Here is a 23,577-nt window from a genome sequence, read left to right as displayed (position 1 = left end):
AGAAAAATTCAAAGATCAAGTGGATTAATATCCGCAATAGTTTGTACTTGAAATAATCGGATTAATGTATACATAGGTGTCTTTAAAAGTTGATAACTGTTTATCTTTGATAATATTCAAAAAGTTGATAACTGTTTATCTTTGATAATATTCTGTTATCATTAACCTACAAGTCCGTTATCATTAACCCACACAGGTATTACATTGTAAATTGGACTCTCTAAAGTAATAGTAGTCGTTGATTTTTCTCTTTCACGATTTAAATTGAACAAAATGCCGAATTACAAATTGTACTATTTCCCTGCTCGTGGCAGAGCTGAACTGATTCGATTGCTGTTAGCAGCAGCAGGGCAGGATTATGATGATATAAAGATTTCATTTGAAGAATGGCCAAAGAAGAAAGCAAGTAAGTGTTATTTCTTAATACACAAAACTTCAAAATCACCTAGCCATTATCATTTTAAAACAAAAAAATTAGGCTACGTTAAACAGACACACAACAATACCAAAACAAAGCACGAAACACATTAAAAACCGGAGATGCACTAATTAGATGCTGTGGGAAATCAGTAGTTCCTGCTGGACATATGACACCCGTAGTTTTATGTTGTTACAAAATGGTTATGAGTCTTATATATTGCATGCTATAACGGTGAATTTTATAATTGTCTTTTGTTTAATTCTACGATATCACAAAATACTGAAAAAATAATTTAGTGGGCTTTGTAAATTTTCTAGCCCTTAGATTTGGACGAACATGAAAGATTGAAAGTTGTTAGGACGGAGGATAAACAAGTATTACCAATGCATCAATTCACAAACATGCCCTTTATCTGTTTGTTTTTTAACCATGGAGGTGTCAATTTATTTCTACTTATGGAAATGAATGTCAATTTGGTATCATTCCCCTCTCTTTAAGAGATTTGTTTTGATATGTTATCTAGATTATATATTTTTGTATTATTTTTTCTTTTTGCTGTTACGACAATACGAAACAGACTGGCATAATGAAAAAATGGTCTGGTTTAGTTGCATTTTTTTCAGTAATAGACAAGAGGACAGATATTGATTCTAAGTGGAAGTGAAACCTAGAGACATGTTCGATTTTTTGTTGCATGTGGTTCTAAAATAATATGTTTGCATATTTTAGCTTTTCAAACTGGACAATTACCAACTTTTGATGTTGATGGTCAACTTTTATGTCAGAGTTTGGCGATTGCAAGATACGTGGCCAGAGAGTATGGTAGGTGGCCTATTTTTGTATATCTAATTTATATTTTTAGTTTTTTTGAGGAGCAGATGGGTAATTTATATTACGAGTAACTTTTTCTTAATATAAGACTAATGTTTATCCATCTAAGTTGGTTGAGCTTGAACGATGCATTTTTAGCAGTTATTTGCTTCATTTTTTTCCTATTATTTCCATGAAAAATATTTTTCCGTCATTCTTCTATTGTAACGATCAGAATTTTCAGTTATTAAATATATATGATTACAATGACCTTGATTTAAGATCAGATTCATAAATGACATGTGTGTTATAATTTACTTTTAACATTGCAGGATATGCAGGAAAAAACAACATGGAGCAAGCTTTGGTTGACCAGGTGGTTGATACAGCCAACGATTACTTAGGAGAATATTTCAAGTGTTATTTTGCACCGGACGACACAAAAAAGGTTATTATAAGACGCTTTTTATTGTAAACTGAAATGATCTGTTTCTCTTTATTGCGTTTTGGAAACTATCGGATTGTTTCTACATTATTTTAATTTACTTGTAATGTTTTTTTCTACTTGAAAATGTGCTTATTTATGAACAATGACCTATTGGTTAACGTCCCTTTTAAATTATGTTTCTGTTGTTTTCTTGAAAGATGTTGACATATCAAAATTCCAGTGTTTTCAAAATAATAATATAAAAATGTCATCTGGCATCATTATAAAATAATTACTAAATATCCGTTCTAAAATTGAAGAATTTTTTAAAGAACAAAGGAGAAAAAAAATGAAACGAATGAATTGTAATCAAATATCTGTAATACTGAATGTGCATGTATATCAATCACTTGTATCTTTTTAAGGAGATGCTTGAAAAATATTTGAAAGAATCTACACCTAAAACATTGACATGTCTCAATAAATGGCTCGAACAAAATGATGGTGGAAATGGCTTCTTTGTTGGTTCGTCGGTACGTAACAAAAAAAAATTATTTGACGCAAAATCTTAAAAATGTGAAAAAAGTAAAATCACAAAAATAATGAACTTAGAGGGAAATCTAATCGGAAAGTCCATAAAAACTCGTTATTTTTTTTGTTTGTTTGGAATTTACTTCTTAAATGGTTTGTTCAACAATACGTAATAACTAGTAAAAAAATAATTATTATTTCGACACAAGTGTTTACCTATTATCAATAATATTAAGATTTTTTTCAATAAAAATGAAAAGAAAACAACACATATTAAATCTTTTGAAAATTGTTTACTTTAGATACTGAAAAAAACATGCAAAAGAATGAGATGTCAGATATGTCAAACATTACAAATAAATGGTTTACACAAAACAGGTTGCAACCCTATTCCAAATGAATTATCAATGTCTTCGAAATCTCTGCAAAATATATATGCTAATAAAACGCAGCTTAATACCAATAACATAATAAAATAAAGAGATGTGTTATGATTGTCAATGATACTACTATCTAATTCAACAGAGCCCAAATGATTTTGATTTACACATCTAAAGATCACCGAGAAATACACATAGCCATGAAATAACCATTAAAATGGTGTCGCGTTCAAAACGTATTTTTTTTATATCTGAAACGAGCAAACTAGAAATTTAAAACCAATTTTATTTTAATTACTTCAATACAGAAGAAGCTATATCAGCAAGATGGAACTAAATCGAACAGCTAAATCCATCTAAGATATAATTTTTGTCAACGTATATTTGAAGACCGGCATGTTATTTTTCATGTCAATATTGTAGTTTCGGACTGCTGACCTCACGACACCCCCGGTGATCATAAACTGATAATTTGAATAAAAATGTATTGAATAAGTAGTTTGATGCCGTTTTCAATGCATGTTGTCTTTTGTTAAGGAACGTCGGGATCAAAACAAATACATATCATAACGTTTTGTGCCATCATGCAAAAAAGGGCAGAAACAAAACAGTCAAAAAGTTTTATTTCTAATTTACCATGTGATGTTGTCACTTGAGAGGTCTCACTAATTGGATATTTGAGAAGTACTTTAACATTGTTTTTGAACTTAACGGTTAGAATCCATCTGTGTTAGTTGTAAGCAAATTCAGGCTTCCCAAATATAACAATTTCTATTATAGATGACCATGGCAGACCTGTGTGTATATGAAGTTTTAACAAATGCAGTTCAAAAAGACTCAAAAATAATGGATGGATTCACAAAACTTGTAGAACATAGAAAAAGAGTAGCATCTTTGCCAAAAATTAAGGAGTATCTCGACAAACGTCCAGTATTAGATGTCTAATGTAATAACACTGTGTTATGACATATAAGATTTATTTACAACTGTTCCAATACTATATTTTAAAAGAAATAGCCTTTACAAAGGAACACCATTAAAATTTCTATTGATTTCATCAATAATGTTTCTTTAATATCGTATGAATAGTTTATTCATAGAAGACATTTTTGTACATCATAATATAATTGGTATTTTGTGAAGATTAAAAACCTTTTGCAAAAGCTGATACAACCTAAAAGAATCTAAAATATATCACGACTAGGAAAAGAATTAAGTGTTCTACATTAGAGACATTTCCTTCATTGCAAATGATTTCCTAGTAAAGTGCAGTAAATGATCAAATCCAACTTACAGTATATACATGAAACAAATCAAGACAATCAGACAGTAAACGCATATAAATTAAGATTGAGGCAAAGAAAAAAAATATTGCTGTCCTAAGGGCTTGCATACAATGCTTCAAATATAACATTCTTTAAACTGTCCAGAGGCCAATGCTAGAACATAGGCCATGTTACAGGCAAGTAAAGGTAAAACCTAGTATACACAGGGGGCGAAAGATACTAAAGGGTCAGTCAAACAGTTAGTTCGAAATTAAACCGATAACGCCATTGCTTAGTTAAAAAGACTAACAGACAAACAATAGTACACGAACACACCATAGAAAATATAAGACTAAGCAACACGAATCACACCAAAGACTGGGGTGATCTCAGGTGCTCCGGGAGGGTAAGCAGATCCTATTTGTAAAATGATTTTCCGGTTGGAGACATCGTAAGTATAGAATTTCATAATAACCTCTTGTATTTCTTGCGTGGTGTGATCTCATATAATCTTAACCAAGGAACCTAAAGTGATCAAGCTCGTATAACACACAGCCCATACGAGTTTATGTTTTAGACAGCAATATTGTCTTACATCTATCGATTTTTATTATGACCTTGAACTTCGATCAAGTAAATTGAAAAATAGAAGGGAACTTCCCCTTTAAGTGACCAAATAGTTCAAATTAAGGTTGCATTCCTGTATGTTGTATTTTTATTTAGACTCCGAAACCCGTTTTTGCACAAATTTGGTCTATTTTCAGTAACTACGACTTTGAGCTTTAATGTGGTCACTTCAATATTAATAGGGGTCTTCCTCTCAATAAATGTGACCGTAAATCAAAGAAAGGATGCATTGTGAAGTATTTGAGTAAGCATCCTTAAATGATCAAATATGACTGACAGACTGAGACTGAATAATCACGGAGTTGAAAACTATATAAATCTAGTCGTTTGTTTTCTTTTTAAAGTTGTTACACATTTTGTGGTTCTGGTTCCTTTTATATCGTACTCGTCCGGTTTTTGCTGGGATCCGTGTTGCTCAGTTTTTACCTTTCTATGTAATGTTTTCTTATTGTTGTTTGTCTTTCAATAGTTTTTATTTGTTGGTGTGGTATTGTCTGTTATTATTGAACTTATGATTTCTGAATGTATCCTTGGCATCCTCTAATTCTTTTGCATGACACACATTTTGCTCATTGTTGAAGCCTGTACGATGGCAAACAGTTGTTTACATCCTAATACTTTCGTCTTTGTTCGATACTTGTCTTATTGGCAGTCTTAACACATCTCCATATATTTTATTTCAAATACTGTAGAAGACAAGAATTTGTTGTGTTTTAATTATTTCAAATGGCATACTTTGTTAAATATCTTTAAGCCTTTGAAAAGTAATTGTATAGTCTAATTGACACACGGCTGACCACATCAATAATAAAAACATGTCTTTGATATACAGATAAATCCTGTACAGCAATTAACTGAATCTAGATCTTTTATCACCAGATTAAATTCATTATATTTATTTTGAAATTAATCCAAAACTTATTTTTTTAATGCAAGTAACAATCTAGACCAAGTATCGGCCTTGGCAGGAATGAAAAATACCATTTCAATCGAGACTACCATAATACCAAATGGATCTAAATAAATAACTATAATCTTCCCCTTAAGTTGTGAAAAGAAAAAAAGAAAAAAAGATAGGTATTCATTGCTTTTATTTTATATATCTATTAACTTATATTCCAATTGTATGAAAAGCAAAATACTTTTTTTGTGATTTTGTTTTTATCTGTTTTTCTACATTTACGTGAGAGTTGGTCAAATGGAAGAAACATGACAGCAAAATTGTTCTGCATACAGAAATATGAATTACTATTTACAACATCGTATTTATCACATTGTCTATCGTAAGTAACATCAACTGAGGTATTCAAGGCTTGCTTTGGCTTTCTCCATTTCATGAAGGAATGAGTAAAACTGGGGAAGCGTCAACTCTGGAAAAATAAAAAATAAAAGTCATTAAACTAAGGTGTATGATTGACAGGAATGTATTAATTGCACACTCTCATTTTATAAATTGTTATTGTATTTCTTAAATAACTTTTGGATATTAAAAAGATTTGGTATGATTGCCTATGAGACAACTGTCCACCAGAGACCAAAATGACACAGACATTAACAACTATAGGTCACCGTTTGGGGTTTGATGCGACTGTGATACAAGTGAGAGGTTCGACTGTCATACAAGTGAGAGGTTCAGCGCTATAAAACCAGGTTCAATCAATCATTTTCTACATACCAACTGTGTGAGGGATGTTTATCCAGTCAAGGTAGTTAAACACTTCCATCATCATTTTCTACATTTGAGAATGCTTGAAAAAAGTCAGGAATATGACAGTTGTTGTCCATTCTTTTGATATGTTTTATCATTTGATTTTGCCATTTGATTAGAGACTTTCCGTTTTGACTTTTCTTTGGAGTTCAGTATTTTTGTTATTTTACTTTTTGCTTTTATGGGCAAAAGGTTTTCTCTTATCAATCGTGTTCAAGGAAATCATATCATATAGATTTTAAAAAAATATTCACTAATATTGATATATAGCAAAGTATAGCCATAATCTAAATGGCAGTATTTACATTACAGTTTTGCTTTACAAAATGACTATCTAATGCATTCAGGTAAAGATATCAATGAATCACATGCTGTATAAAATTACATTTAACTCACCCATATATGTATTTTTAATTCCATTGCCTGTATTTATAGCCAACTTCAACTAAAAAAAATACATGTAAAATTAAAAGTATTGATATAAATGTATTATGAGATCAAATTAAGGTCAAAATTACCAACAAATCAATTTTGTCATTTTGAAAAATAAAATATGTTTTTAAACTAACAAATAAATATCAAAAGGTGAAAATCATGAAGTTTCAAATGTGCTAAGATTCAATTCAATATCTTTAAAAAAAAAAATTATAACAATAAATATTCAAAATCTGAAAATTTAGACACTTGTAAGATTCTTTTTGTATTTACTATAGCATTACAGTTAGATTCTGTCCTTAAAATAAAAAGAGACTTGAACCTTACTGTGATGACAAATTTGGTTCTGTCATTATTGTAAAATTTCAAATGTTTAATACGTTTTAATGATTATTAAAATGTTTAATCCATTATAAAATCAATCAAGCAACTTGCTGAATATTAATGTGTAACATATTGTGACTATTATAGTTAGACTGCTACATTAATTTTAATCAATGAAATTCACTTCTTTGAAATTGTTATATATACTCTATATGGTCTTACATGTATAGAAGGTATAACAAGTCTTTATAACTAGGTCTGTTTATATATGGTCCAAAAATTAGAAAAAATGTGTAATTTTTGAAAAATGCCAATTATTTTTAATTATGTCCATTTTTTGTCTTTACTAAAAGGTGACTTGTTGATTATATATTCTAACATTTAAAAAGACTATTTCAGCAACGAAAAAAACACAAACATAAAAAAAATCCTATATTCGGTTTCATGCAAAATTATTAAAAAAAGTAGCTTTGCATTCATTTCCCTATCATTTCTATAGTAATCTTGAACAAAAACCAGTTAACTTCAACCCGTCTAATTTTTTTAACTTTTTTATTTGACTTTTCTTCTCAAAGTCCATTTTAAATAAATGTGTGAAATCCTTTATTAGATATTTAAACATTAATATTTATTATTTTTTTAAACTTTAACCTCTGTACAACAGAAAATCCAAAGGATTTAAACAGAGATACAACAAAACCAAAATAGAAAGATCATGTTTCTCATCAAACTGAAACAAAATAAAATATTTCATAAAGGGCATTCCTGTCAAGTTGATTGTTCAATATGGCCAGGCTTCCAAATAGCATATGGAAATGGACACCTAAAATTTCATGTGACATATAAACTTTTTATAGAAATCTTTTTATAGAAATCTTTTCAAACATTATATTTTGGGGAACAAAAATTAAAAAAAATTATTATATTTTGGAGTTTATAATATATATATGATATTAATCAATAGTTTCAACAAGAGTGCACACGCTGAAATGTCTCGCCTTCTATACTAATCATTGATATTATGTAGATAGTCCTAAGTATAAAGCTTTATTACAACTGTCTCATAAACTTAACATTAACCAAGATAACTAAACAAAGACCAATGAACCATGAAAATGAGGTCAAGGTCAGATGAACCATGCCAGGCAGACATGTACAGCTAACAATGCTTCTATACAACATATATAGTTGACCTATTACTTATAGTTTAAGAAAAATAGACCAAAACACAATAACTTAACACTGTGCAATGAACCGTGAAAATGAGGTCAGGGTCAAAAGAAACCTGCGCTACTGACATAAAGATCATAAAATATTTCCATACACCAAATATAGTTGACCTATGGCATATAGTATTGGATAAAAAGACCAAAACTCAAAAACTTAACTTTGACCACTGAACCATGAAAATGGGGTCAAGGTCACATGACATCTGCCCGCTAGACATGTACACCTTACAACCAATCCATACAACAAATACAGTAGACCTATTGCATATAGTATGAAAAAAACAGACCAAAACACAAAAATTTAAATATAACCACTGAACCATGAAAATGAGGTCAAGGTCAGATGACACCTGCCAGTTGGACATGTACACCTTACAGTCCTTCCATACACCGAATATACTAGCCTTATTGCTTATAGTATCTGAGATATGGACTTGACCACCAAAACTTAACCTTGTTCACTGATCCATGAAATGAGGTTGAGGTCAAGTGAAAACTGTCTGACAGACATGAGGACCTTGCAAGGTACGCACATGTCAAATATAGTTATCCTATTACTTATAATAAGAGAGAATTCAACATTACAAAAAATTTGAACTTTTTTTCAAGTGGTCACTGAACCATGAAAATGAGGTCAAGGACATTGGACATGTGACTGACAGAAACTTCGTAACATGAGGCATCTATATACAAAGTATGAAGCATCCAGGTCTTCCACCTTCTAAAATATAAAGCTTTTAAGAAGTTAGCTAACACCGCCGCCGCTGCCGCCGGATGACTATCCCTATGTCGAGCTTTCTGCAACAAAAGTTGCAGGCTCGACAAAAATGAAAATATGATACTCAATTATTGCATTGCATTGGGAAAAAAATGAAAAATCAAAATTGACACATCAGAATCAGATTATAGATTTTTTTAATGTTGGACTATTAAACAGAATGTTCTCAATATGTAATCACTTCCAACATCAAGAAAATGGTAAAAATGAAATAACCAATAAGATTCAATGAAACATAAGAAAAATCACTAACTACTATAAACATATGACACTAGTATACAATTATAGCCTTTGTTTGAGGTCGATACCAGGATATATTGACCTGAAAGAAAAATATCGACTGAGGACGAAGTCCAAGGGAGATATACTTCTTTGGGTCGATATATCCTGCATTGACCTCATACAATGGCTAATTGGCTATAATTGTTATATTATTAATTTTGACCATATTTTTATTAAAATAGTCAGAGCATTATATTCTCTTTCTTCATTCATTTAATTTTGTTAAAATTTTATAGATATTGTCACTTTGACAAAAACAACATATTAGTTGTTGTATTTCAATTTTTTTCAATTTTTTTTTGTGTAAATCTTATGTATTTATAAAGAATTTTTTTTCAAATAATCCGTCATAAATATACACTTTTAAACACTTTAAATGCTATCTTGAAATTTATAAGATGACTTCACAAAGTATATCGTTTTTTAGATATTCTAAAAATAACCATGCAATATCACTTTTGCTATCAGCCATTTTCTATCTACCTTCGAAAATATAATTTAACATTTGACTATCCATGAACGAATCAAATTAGTTAAAATATACAAATTAATAATATTACAGAATATAAAAATAAAGTAGATATGTGATATGTTTGTGAATAAGACAACTATTCCACAGAGTCCAAACTGATGTGGATGTAGGCAACTAAAGGTCACTGTACGGCTTAAATGTAATATTTCTTCTAAGAAGCTCTCTGTTGATAAAGCTGACAATTATAGTCTAACCTATAATGCTGAGGGATGCATTTCTTTTATTCAAATATGTAAACAACCAGTTACAATTTCTGTCAATATGCATACACAATATAGTTTTCATAACAAATGAGAGAAAAGCAAAGCTGTTGTTGGAACATTTCAAAGGAAAAGCAACAAAAAAATAAAGTTAAATTTGGTGCAAATTCAACGATTGTATTATGCATACAATTGATTTCATTTGTACTTGACAAAACTTTATTACATAAAAAGATTCTTATATTATTAATAAATTCCAAAACTAATTATGCACATCAAAGTAACTGTATTTAATACAAACTGCTGATAATTATTTCTACAATAAGAAATATTTTGTATTAAAAAATATGCATGTATGTTAAGGCATGTACCTGTAAAAATGTATTTCCCACCTTGTCTACCTCGCTGCTCGCAGCTGTTACTAAAATAGAATGACGCAATTAGATACTCCTGTACGTAAATACGGACAGTGGTGTAATACAACAGCTTTCATATAATTAATGATTCTGCTATTTGCACTTTTCTTTTTGAATTACTACATATTTGACAAACAGCCAAATTATTGATTTATTATAAATTCATAACTTACAATTTTATTTAATATTAAATTTAAATTGAACAAATCAGTAATTAATCAAGATATAGAATTACATGTATAGGAGTAAAAAGCAACATACAATGGTCATCCTAATAGACAGAGTCTAAATCATTCTAAGACTATTAAAGTTTATTGAAATCATTGGACAAAGTTTTGCCATTTAAACCCAATTTGAAAATCCTTTTGAAAAAAAACCACAATTACAACAACTTTGTTAATATTAGGGCTACATACAACTTAAAAATAAATAACAGATACTAAATTAGGCAAAGGACATTTCAGGCAAATATACATACACATTATCTTTAATATAAACTACAATGAACTAGTTTTGTGAATTGCATATATTGTTACTGTTACTGTAAAAAGGCAGATTTTCACTATTGTCTTATTTTGTTAGTAAGACTTGACATTTGTGAAAAAAAAGTAGCTGTTAATATTTCGTGGAAAATTGATTCATAGGATGACGACCATACATATATGAACATATAAAAATATATTACCGATTACAAATGTGTCGAGTTTCGTGATTGGATAACAGCAAAGAGATGTCAGTATATATTCTGGAAGCTGCCAGGGTATATACATGTACTACGTTTTTATCCCAAATTAGAACCTGTTACTACATGTATGTAAGGAAGTCAAAAGCTATACATAACACTAAGGAATGTCAGAGTGTCAGAGGCTCATAGAGGGAAAATGATGACGTGCATCCATCAATTATACATGTTTAATACATAATCAATCAGTTTACACTTCAATTACCAAAATCTTTTAAAATGTTTTTATAATTATTAAATACACTAAAAAATATTTTCACAACAAATTACAGAAATTGCTTAAACCCAGCTGGATATGACCACAGATGTCCAACCCAGAACAGTTTGAGCTAAAATGGACACAATATTCACACTTGATACAGGTCTGAATTTGGTTTTAATGAAATATTTGACACATAATAGGTTTCTGACACAGAATAACTGTGGTCAAAGAACTTGTTGTATGATTTGTTATATTCAATTTTTTTGCTATTGTGCAATACACCATGCTGTTGCAAATTGCCCCCCCTACCCCAACCACACACAAAATAAAGTTTTAAAGTATAAAATTTACCCCTCCCCCCCCCTTTTTTTTAATATTTTGTGCAATACACAAAGCTGTTGAGAATTGATCCCCTTCCCCCCAAAAAACCACAAAAGCTGATTGATCATCCAAAAACAATGGAGGGTTCCAATCCTCAGAAACATCACCCCTACCAACCACACGACCCCCTCCCCCCTCCGACCCTGGGTCCACCACTGGACCATGTCGAAAATTAATATTTTAACTGAGTCATGATAGACTTGAAAAATATAAGAAATCTCAAACAAGCTGACATTATTGATATTGTTATGTAAACAACACTAGTTACAGGTCAATGACTTATGTCAAACTTTTAACATTGCATATGGTACAAAGATCAATAAGATCGATTAAATTAGCAGTGATCCTTGCATCTTCTTATTCATTTTTTTTTTTTTTAGTAATTCTTCTTTTTAAGTTATATGTGTGCTCTAACAAGCAAACAGACACTTAACTTAGAAAGGAAAAGTAACAAAGAGGAAATTAGATTAACCTCACCATCCCCCAGTCTCATACAATAAAGTTTATTTTTTTCTGACATTGAACTAGAATTGTATATCTAGAAATTCTAGATACAGGAACATGTATTAACAACAGAAATTAAAACCTACACAATAGTAATCTATGAAGAACAATACTTTCTGAAACTAAACCTTGAAAAATCAACTCTAATGAAATCAATATTAGAGGTAATATAGAAATTTTACAATATGATCATTTAAATTTCTTACAGCATTATGATTAATATAAATACCAGGTCTTCTAAATTAGTTGCATTATAATGAACTGCACCCAAAAATAATTTGAGAGGTGATTTTTGCAATATTTTTTATAAAACTTCATCCTTTATTTCATTATGTCAAAGCTTTATTTTCTTCGATTGATTGATTGTTGGTTACTAAATGTCAAGTGGCAAATATTTCATGCATGTTCAGTACGAGAACAAGTTAACAATAAATACAATAGGTAGGTCTAGTAAAAGAGGCCATCTGGGATGAAGGTCAGGGAAATACGGACTGCCACTGGAAAATGAGGGTATATTAGATAGAGGCAGAAAGAGTTGTCACAAGGGTTCTTAATGTGCAGAGAGTGTGGCATTCTCCTTAGGGACATTGGATTTAATGTCCCCTTTCTGACCACATGTGGCTGTAAACTTGTATATCCCGCACAGCAAAATGTACGCCCCACATTGAGAAGTGTTTTACTGTTGGTCAGAAGATGACCAGGTGACCATTCTTCTATTCCCCAGTCACCTTTCAAGGGAAATCTTCTTCAAAAAGGGAAAGAAACATTATGTCTATATCTTGGTCTAGATCTGGGCCTATGGTCATAAATCTTGACTCAGTACTAGGTAGTACACAATTTATCCTTGAATCACAAATTCCAGTATTTTGATTGGTTGATTTCAGGATCTGAGTTCGATAACTGTGCATGAAAGTTTTTTTACCGCTATGCTTAATGAAAGTTATAACCAGTTATTGTATTTTTAAATTTGACAGAAATATACATTTTGAACACAATGACATATAAACAAGCATGTTAACCAATCCCATCTGCAACTTTTCTATGAGAGCAAAGGAGTAATAATAAGAGTAAAATGACACTACCTCCAAATTTCCATTCCATGTCTACAAGCTGATTTACTGTTAATGTCTGTCCTAAAGCACCTTTAGATAAGGCTGCCAAATTGTTATTCCACTGCAAATTAAATCAGATTCTGTATATTTAAAAGGTTAGATTAAATAACTGAAATATGGACCGAAATATTTGGTATCTTCTAAAATATATTACTAGTAACAATTTATCAATCATGTTTCTATTTTATTTATTTTTACAAAATATAGTTAAGAATTACATTGTTTAAAATTACCGCATTATGTATTTTGATCAGAAAGAGTAGTGCTCATTTGCTAAGAAATAAAAAAAAAACTGGTAGAACAAGAAGTATGGGAATACAAATAATAATGATAGAATGCATTTAAATTATCAAATATTTTGTTCATTTCAGGCTGTTTATGAAAAGTGCGTGCCAATTTGCTTATTATAAAGCATCAGACTGAAAATTTTCTTGTTTTGTGAGAATAAAACATACGATTGTGCTTATTTTGCTCAATTACTTCCATTATGGCTCTCTGATTTTGGAAAACTGATAAACTTTAGTGGCCCCTCTCATTGTTTAGTTGGCGATTAAATGGAATGAGTGAAGAATATTACAGTTGAATTTAAATTAAAATAAACTAAGAAACAGTCTGTTTCTTTCTTTCATACATCTTAACGTAGATGAATGTGAAATAATAAGTCATCATATATGTACCCTGTCCCTAATAATTCCTCTGGGGCTCTTTTTACAAAAACAATCTTCATATAAAGAATTATTGTAAATTAAACTAAAATGTGCATTACTTACAGGTATATTTTTCTAAAAAAGAGTTTCTGTAAAATGAGTTGCAGACCCTTACATGTAGCTAACCTATTATATATAGAACACAAACCTGCTGGCAAAAATAATCTGCTTTTTCTTCTGACAAACCTAAACAAAACAAATATAGTCAATTATATACATGAGTTATTGCCCTTATTACTGTTTTCATAATAAACCACATGTAAAAAGTAAAATAAAATGAAATTTTGCTTCATTGTTATGATAATACTTTAAATGATTTCCACTCCAAATACGCATATATTGTTTCTTAAGAATGAAAAAAAATGTGAATAAGTCATGAATGTTATTATTCAGCTAAATTAAAATACAATTCAATCATTGAAAGAGGATTCTGATGAAAGTTTATTCAAACGAAACAGTTTTTGAAAAATTTACTTTATTGAAATGTTTTTGAAATTACAACAAGAAACTTGTAAATTTCAGTATTATGATAATCTTTTCATATAAAACTTGATACTTAAGTTTACAGAAAATGTAAATTGCACATTTAATTAATGGTGGAATCTGTAATTACTACTTCAAATTCAGTATAAACATTTACCTAAATTCACAAGATCTTCCTTTAGTTGAGTTACATTTAAACTTTTCTTTAGAGCCCCTGAAATTATAACCATAAAACAATTTGCATTTGTAAAATAATAAAACTTCTACAATGCATTCTAGAAGACATGTATCTTGTTTTTATGTCTCATTGAATTACTTCCCCTATCTACTTTCGTTCAAACCTGTTATCTCCCTTGCCTTCTGAAAAACTCCACTTATTTTGGAACTGAATCAGTTCTTTTCATGGCTTGCTTGTTTCTTTTTTTTTAGTTATAAATTTTATATGCCTTCTAAATCTAAGTCTTATTCCTAGAATAGATTAATTGTATGCATTTGATACTGTAACACACGTGCATTTAAGTACAAATTTTTTTCAAATCAGGGCAACAACCATGTCTCTTTACCTAATATCATGAGTTTTAAAGTTTGTAAGCGTGCTCTTCAAAAATGTGGATCTAACCCAAGCAAGCTTTTACCACTGACTATAAGGATGTACTATGTTCAGGTTTAGGAATTTGTGTCAGATGTTTGGACCCCTTAGTTATCCCCCTACTATATAGTCCAGCTGATTCGTGCATTTTTTCAAAAGAATTGTGGGTTTGATGATAAAAGCATGAAACTTTGCACAATGGTAGATCTATATAATAAAATATGGTTGTCAATTTAAGCTATGGACCCACCCTGAAAAATCTAATATGGCGGCCTTTTTCAAGATGGCTGCCAAACAGTCAAAATATCAGTTACCAGTTTTAAATAATATTCAAATCTAATATTTTTAAAGCATAACAAATGTGATTCAATAGGATAACATATTTTGCTACCCTCCTATAACACCCATTGTCTTTTCATATAAGACTTCAATAGCCCTAAAAAAAGTCATTTATTAAAATTTAAGCAGATTCTGGATTTCTTTTCGTTTGATTTGAGGCCCAAATAATACCAATGCAAATATTCAAGGTAAAATTCAAAGTCCTGCCATTTTTTTAATTAAGTATTTTGAAAAGGATAGAGATCCATAACCTATCAATATTTTAAGCTTATTTTTTTCTTAAACTAATGCTCTTTCAATGTTAGGTATTTTTTAATTTCATCTCAGTACATATTTAAAACTTAACTCAAAGTTCAATAGTCTGAAATGTTGTATTTCTGACAGCTGATACCTTGTGAATTTGCATATTTAAATGTGACTGAGTGTAATTTTATAGTACAAGGCCAGAGAAAAGTGTCCAATCAGCAAACTTGTTTAACCTATTTTCTGTTTACAATAAAGAAGAACAATAAGTGAATTACTAAACAAAATTGTTTTCAAGAATCAACTGAAATTTCTTACCATTTGGGATTGCTATCAAACTTTTAAATACACCTTTTAATGCATTGCTGTTCACACTGTTTTGTTCTGCAAAGTCTTCAAGTTTTGTCATCAACCTGGATGCCTAGTAAAACAGAACATAAACATATACTAATAATAAAAAAAGATACATGTCAAGAAAATAGAACATAAATGTAGGCTGTTGTCTGCTCTTTGGTCAGGTTGTTGTCTCTTTGAAATATTCCCCAATTCCTTTCTCAATTTTATAATACTCATAAAAACAATACACCTCAAGAAAACAGAACATAAATATACCTCTTCTACATGAACGATACACTTAAGGAAGCTGGCTTGTCATGTTTTGGAGTTTTTGAGTTTTTCGGAATCCTCTGGTTTTATCCATTTAAATGCCTGGAAAAAATTTGCCCGTTGACCCCCATTTTTCTTTTTATAAATATTTTACATGTATAATGTTAAGCAATCTGTAAAAGTCTTATAAAATTTTAATACTTTTTAACAGTTTTTGAGAACTTCAACTTGTCAATGATATAAAGCTATGAAAATTCAAGAGAGAATATTTTCCCGCCAAAATTTCAATGGCATATATCTCAAAAACAAGCACGGCGACCTATATATTTTTTTGCTCTTTGGATTCCTTTAATTACCCCCTACTTTGAAACTGAGAAGCGAACTCCCTTAATGTAAACAGAACAAAAATGTATGCCTCATACGATCACTAGTTAGGAATCTCATCAGTAGAAGTCTTATGCCATGTATACGGTAGTTGCTTTTTGGTTGTTTGTAGAATTCAGCGTTGATGACACATCTTTATATAGTTTCTTTGGCTTTTTAGATTTTGGGTCAATTATGAGATGATATTGTTTACCTTAGTATAGTTTATGCTCTTAAATACTTCTTTCATTATTGAATAATTCATACAAATATAATTTTAATATATATATATCATTCTATAAGCAATATCCTTGTATGCTCATAACATAGATTGCTTATTTCACCTTTTTTCTTTGTATACTGTAATCTTTTTCACTGGACTAGTTGATCAATAATGATTGCAATTACTTTTAGAATCATATATTTGCTATTCTAGATTATATATTCTATTTAATAGCCAATTGACCTCTTCATCAGTAATGATTTTCTAAATATACATGTATAACAAATTTGGACAAACATATTCAAATTTGTTTTTATTTCTATATTTCATGTATTTCGAAAAATTTTATTTCTTTACTTTTATTTTTGACACATTTACACTCTTCTCTTACTTTAAAACAGTTCTAGAGAAATTAATCATTTCAAGCAAATGCATTTTCTTCAAATGTTTAAATTTCACAACAAACACTAGGACATATTTTAAGTTATTACATGTTTCATAATCTGTGTTTCACTAAATACAAATTTACATATGGATTACCTTTCCTGGTTCAGACAAAAATTCCAATGAATATTCCACCAGTTCATTAAATTGCTGAAAGTAAAATAATAAGACATACAGAAATCTTTTCAAGGATCTTAAATGTGACAAGCCTCTGATGCACAACCCCATATTGCGGGCTATTTTTGTGAGTGAAGAATTTCATGGCTTAGGGCAACAAAGTATAGCAAACCAGATGCCTCACAGGGAGCGCAGCTTTATACAACTGCAGATGTCGAACCCTGAACGCTTGGGGCAAGTATGGACACAACATTCAAGCTGGATTCAGCTCGGAATTTGGATTGTGATTAAATAGTTGACACAGCATAGGTTTCTGACACAGAATGAATGTGGTCTAATGAACTTAAACATTTTTTTTTTGCTTTTGAGCAATTCACTTTGCTGTTGAATTTTAATCCTCTCAAAAAAAAAAATGTTTGAAGAAATTTTCTTTTTATTTCTGAAATTTGAATACTCATTTAAATACATCATAAAATATTAAAATATAAAATGTCATGGTTAAAATTAATTTTAATTAATAGTAACTTCTAAAAAAATAAATGGGGAATGTGTCCAAAGGGACACAGATGGTGCCCCCACTAGCATATAACATTAAAAAGGGACATAACTCAAGAACTGTAAAAGGGAAGCTGCCAAAAATTGTACTTGAACTGAGTTTAACTTGTAAAGGGCCATAAGCCTAGAATGGTAATCAAAGTGCTTGTAATCACTGAATGGCAAATATTGTTTTAATTTATCAGTTGGTAGTAAAAGTGAATATTGCATTGTACAATGTTGTATATTGTATATAGCATTGATTTAAGTTGATTCAACTCCTATTCTAAACAAAGAAAGATAACTCCAATTTTCAAAGAATAATAATCATGGCTAAAAATATACAAAAAAGCTTCATCAGCAACATTTTATATTGGCAAATTTCCAATGAAGTTCATAAAACTAAAGTTATTGGTAAATTTCCTATGGAATTATTAATAATAAAGTTTTTGGCAAATTTCCAATATACATAATTTAAAAGAAGTTTAGGTGAGATATTCAAATGAGTTTCAATTACCAACCTTACACTGCTTTTAAATTATGTTTTGTACTTGAGTAATTGTCCATTAACCTGGAAACCCTTTTCCCCCCTTTTTTGCACCTTATTCCTTAACGGTTTGAGCCATAACTCCCAAAGACAATTCTTACCATCCGTTTGTGGTATTCCAATATCCAAAATCTAAATACATGGTTAGATTCAGCATATAAAAGAACCCCAAGAATGCAGTTTTTGATGAAATCAAATAAAGTTCAATTTAAGACCCTTTAGACCTCACTGTGGACCAATTTGATAACTGTGCCCAAATATCATCAATCTAAATACATGGTTAGATTCAGCATATCGAAGAACCCCATATATTCAATTTTTGTTGAAATCAAATAAAGTTTAATTTTGGACCCCAATTTTGACCAACTTGAAAACTGGGCCCATAATCAAAAAACTAAGTACATTGTACATGTTTAGATTCAGCATATCAAAGAACCCCAAGAATTCATTTTTTGTTAAAATCAAACTAAGTTTAATTTTGGACCCTTAGGCCCCCTTTGGACCTTAATGTAGACCAATTTGAAAACAGGACCAAAAATTAAGAATCTAAATAAACAGTTAGATTCGCATATCAAAAAACCCCCATAGGGCTATTGGTACTTTACGGAACGGAACGGAACGGAACGGAACGGAAAAGAATTTCATTTAAGGTATCCAAAGGGGGCATTTATCAAAATTTCGAAAAATCTTTAAAACAAAACAAACTTTAAAATTTCTGTGTTTTACGGGTTTTCCATATACAAATAACACAAATGTATACTAAATCTCATCTTCACAGGTGAAATGTGTAATAATGTATAACATCGGGAAATACTCTGTAGATGAATATGTCGGATTGTCCTGATAAATTATCATGAAATTAACGCATTTGCAAGTCATGCATTATGATATCTAGACTGACCTCACGTCGTCCTTGATTAGAGACAGTGATCAAGTTGAATCTGATTTAAACTTTTTAATTTATTTTTCCGTTCCGTTCCGTTCCGCAAAGTACCAATTGCTCTGAGGAATTGGTATTTAACGGAAAAAACGGAAACAGACATCTTTAATGTAATTAAAGCAGTATGATAACAAAAATTGTCTGACACCTCTTTTTGCATGAGTGGTATGTGTTTTAGATAGCATTTTCGACTTGATCAATAATAAAAAATTTAACACAAAGGCAGGTTACACAAAAAGTCTTTCGCCTTCCATCGGTAATTATATTTTAAAAAAAGAGGCCTTCAACAGCCCGTTCCGACGATGATTAGAGACAGTGATCAAGTTGAATCTTTATTAAATCTTTTAATTTATTTTTCCGTTCCGTTCCGTTCCGCAAAGTACCAATTGCTCTGAGGAATTGGTATTTAACGGAAAAAACGGAAACAGACATCTTTAATGTAATAAAAGCAGTATGATAACAAAAATTGTCTGACACTCTTTTTGCATGAGTGGTATGTGTTTTGGATAGCATTTTCGACTTGATCAATAATAAAAAATTTAACACAGAGGCAGGTTACACAAAAAGTCTTTCTCCTTCCATCGGTAATTATATTTTAAAAAAGAGGCCTTCAACAGCCCGTTCCGACGATGATTAGAGACAGTGATCAAGTTGAATCTGATTTAAACTTTTTAATTTATTTTTCCGTTCCGTTCCGTTCCGCAAAGTACCAATTGCTCTGAGGAATTGGTATTTAACGGAAAAAACGGAAACAGACATCTTTAATGTAATTAAAGCAGTATGATAACAAAAATTGTCTGACACCTCTTTTTGCATGAGTGGTATGTGTTTTAGATAGCATTTTCGACTTGATCAATAATACAAAATTTAACACAAAGGCAGGTTACACAAAAAGTCTTTCTCCTTCCATCGGTAATTATATTTTAAAAAAGAGGCCTTCAACAGCCCGTTCCGACGATGATTAGAGACAGTGATCAAGTTGAATCTGATTTAAACTTTTTAATTTATTTTTCCGTTCCGTTCCGTTCCGCAAAGTACCAATTGCTCTGAGGAATTGGTATTTAACGGAAAAAACGGAAACAGACATCTTTAATGTAATTAAAGCAGTATGATAACAAAAATTGTCTGACACCTCTTTTTGCATGAGTGGTATGTGTTTTAGATAGCATTTTCGACTTGATCAATAATACAAAATTTAACACAAAGGCAGGTTACACAAAAAGTCTTTCTCCTTCCGTCGGTAATTATATTTTAAAAAAGAGGCCTCCAACAGCCCGTTCCGACGATGATTAGAGACAGTGATCAAGTTGAATCTGATTTAAACTTTTTAATTTATTTTTCCGTTCCGTTCCGTTCCGCAAAGTACCAATTGCTCTGAGGAATTGGTATTTAACGGAAAAAACGGAAACAGACATCTTTAATGTAATAAAAGCAGTATGATAACAAAAATTGTCTGACACTCTTTTTGCATGAGTGGTATGTGTTTTAGATAGCATTTTCGACTTGATCAATAATAAAAAATTTAACACAGAGGCAGGTTACACAAAAAGTCTTTCTCCTTCCATCGGTAATTATATTTTTAAAAAGAGGCCTTCAACAGCCCGTTCCGACGATGATTAGAGACAGTGATCAAGTTGAATCTGATTTAAACTTTTTAATTTATTTTTCCGTTCCGTTCCGTTCCGCAAAGTACCAATTGCTCTGAGGAATTGGTATTTAACGGAAAAAACGGAAACAGACATCTTTAATGTAATTAAAGCAGTATGATAACAAAAATTGTCTGACACCTCTTTTTGCATGAGTGGTATGTGTTTTAGATAGCATTTTCGACTTGATCAATAATACAAAATTTAACACAAAGGCAGGTTACACAAAAAGTCTTTCTCCTTCCATCGGTAATTATATTTTAAAAAAGAGGCCTTCAACAGCCCGTTCCGACGATGATTAGAGACAGTGATCAAGTTGAATCTGATTTAAACTTTTTAATTTATTTTTCCGTTCCGTTCCGTTCCGCAAAGTACCAATTGCTCTGAGGAATTGGTATTTAACGGAAAAAACGGAAACAGACATCTTTAATGTAATAAAAGCAGTATGATAACAAAAATTGTCTGACACTCTTTTTGCATGAGTGGTATGTGTTTTAGATAGCATTTTCGACTTGATCAATAATAAAAAATTTAACACAGAGGCAGGTTACACAAAAAGTCTTTCTCCTTCCATCGGTAATTATATTTTAAAAAAGAGGCCTTCAACAGCCCGTTCCGACGATGATTAGAGACAGTGATCAAGTTGAATCTGATTTAAACTTTTTAATTTATTTTTCCGTTCCGTTCCGTTCCGCAAAGTACCAATTGCTCTGAGGAATTGGTATTTAACGGAAAAAACGGAAACAGACATCTTTAATGTAATAAAAGCAGTATGATAACAAAAATTGTCTGACACCTCTTTTTGCATGAGTGGTATGTGTTTTAGATAGCATTTTCGACTTGATCAATAATACAAAATTTAACACAAAGGCAGGTTACACAAAAAGTCTTTCTCCTTCCATCGGTAATTATATTTTAAAAAAGAGGCCTTCAACAGCCCGTTCCGACGATGATTAGAGACAGTGATCAAGTTGAATCTGATTTAAACTTTTTAATTTATTTTTCCGTTCCGTTCCGTTCCGCAAAGTACCAATTGCTCTGAGGAATTGGTATTTAACGGAAAAAACGGAAACAGACATCTTTAATGTAATAAAAGCAGTATGATAACAAAAATTGTCTGACACCTCTTTTTGCATGAGTGGTATGTGTTTTAGATAGCATTTTCGACTTGATCAATAATACAAAATTTAACACAAAGGCAGGTTACACAAAAAGTCTTTCTCCTTCCATCGGTAATTATATTTTAAAAAAGAGGCCTTCAACAGCCCGTTCCGACGATGATTAGAGACAGTGATCAAGTTGAATCTGATTTAAACTTTTTAATTTATTTTTCCGTTCCGTTCCGTTCCGCAAAGTACCAATTGCTCTGAGGAATTGGTATTTAACGGAAAAAACGGAAACAGACATCTTTAATGTAATTAAAGCAGTATGATAACAAAAATTGTCTGACACCTCTTTTTGCATGAGTGGTATGTGTTTTAGATAGCATTTTCGACTTGATCAATAATACAAAATTTAACACAAAGGCAGGTTACACAAAAAGTCTTTCTCCTTCCATCGGTAATTATATTTTAAAAAAGAGGCCTTCAACAGCCCGTTCCGACGATGATTAGAGACAGTGATCAAGTTGAATCTGATTTAAACTTTTTAATTTATTTTTCCGTTCCGTTCCGTTCCGCAAAGTACCAATTGCTCTGAGGAATTGGTATTTAACGGAAAAAACGGAAACAGACATCTTTAATGTAATTAAAGCAGTATGATAACAAAAATTGTCTGACACCTCTTTTTGCATGAGTGGTATGTGTTTTAGATAGCATTTTCGACTTGATCAATAATACAAAATTTAACACAAAGGCAGGTTACACAAAAAGTCTTTCTCCTTCCATCGGTAATTATATTTAAAAAAAAGAGGCCTTCAACAGCCCGTTCCGACGATGATTAGAGACAGTGATCAAGTTGAATCTGATTTAAACTTTTAAATTTATTTTTCCGTTCCGTTCCGTTCCGCAAAGTACCAATTGCTCTGAGGAATTGGTATTTAACGGAATCAACGGAAACAGACATCTATAATGTAATAAAAGCAGTATGATAAAAACAAGTCAGACCCTTCTTTTTTGAATGAGTGGTAAGTGTTTTAGATAGCATTTCGACTGGATCAATATTTAAATAAACAGCTGCGCCATGAGCGCATGATACGCCCGTCGTCTTGTGAAAAAACATAAATCTTTTTTGAATAACACAGGGTTGTACAGGATGTCATGCTTAGTATATCCTGACTCATTCCTTATTCCCGCTCAATAGGAAGATTGTACAAGATGTATTTGGAAACCCGACGCAACATTAGCCTGTTAAGTTTTAAGCAATAGAGATACAGCGCAACATGTGAAAAAAAACCTCTTTTTTTACAAAATCTCAATAACTCGAAAATATAAAAATGAATCCTCACCAAAAAGTATACAGATCTTAAGATTAATATAACAAAGAAGTGTG

The 23,577-nt window shown here is 30.9% G+C and overlaps 2 protein-coding genes across 3 annotated transcripts in view; one reads left to right on the top strand and one right to left on the bottom strand.

The window, feature by feature from the left end:
* The first annotated feature begins 213 nt into the window (after positions 1-213).
* On the top strand, positions 214-3,633 carry LOC139529140 (glutathione S-transferase-like). The gene is made up of 5 exons (XM_071325462.1): positions 214-406; positions 1,151-1,243; positions 1,564-1,679; positions 2,084-2,191; positions 3,350-3,633. The coding sequence occupies exons 1-5, from the start codon at positions 274-276 to the stop codon at positions 3,512-3,514; spliced, it is 615 nt and encodes a 204-aa protein (XP_071181563.1). The 5' UTR covers positions 214-273; the 3' UTR covers positions 3,515-3,633.
* Positions 3,634-5,535: 1,902 nt separating this feature from the next.
* The window catches only part of LOC139529120 (COMM domain-containing protein 7-like), a 35,993-nt gene continuing 17,951 nt past the window's right edge, over positions 5,536-23,577 (bottom strand). For both annotated transcript variants that reach the window (XM_071325446.1, XM_071325436.1), the window contains exons 2-9: positions 17,400-17,453; positions 15,986-16,088; positions 14,654-14,710; positions 14,162-14,199; positions 13,277-13,367; positions 10,321-10,370; positions 6,566-6,614; positions 5,536-5,831 (exon numbers count right to left, since the gene is read on the bottom strand). In XM_071325446.1, coding sequence (XP_071181547.1) covers positions 5,755-5,831; positions 6,566-6,614; positions 10,321-10,370; positions 13,277-13,367; positions 14,162-14,199; positions 14,654-14,710; positions 15,986-16,088; positions 17,400-17,453 — 519 coding nt within the window. In that variant the 3' untranslated portion in view covers positions 5,536-5,754. The remainder of the gene's footprint in view (positions 5,832-6,565; positions 6,615-10,320; positions 10,371-13,276; positions 13,368-14,161; positions 14,200-14,653; positions 14,711-15,985; positions 16,089-17,399; positions 17,454-23,577) is intronic.

Source organism: Mytilus edulis, chromosome 1 (assembly GCF_963676685.1).
Source record: "Mytilus edulis chromosome 1, xbMytEdul2.2, whole genome shotgun sequence".
NCBI classification, from domain to species: domain Eukaryota; kingdom Metazoa; phylum Mollusca; class Bivalvia; order Mytilida; family Mytilidae; genus Mytilus; species Mytilus edulis.
The sequence above is the reverse complement of the archived record's forward strand: the minus strand, read 5'-3'. Positions and strand labels throughout refer to the sequence as shown.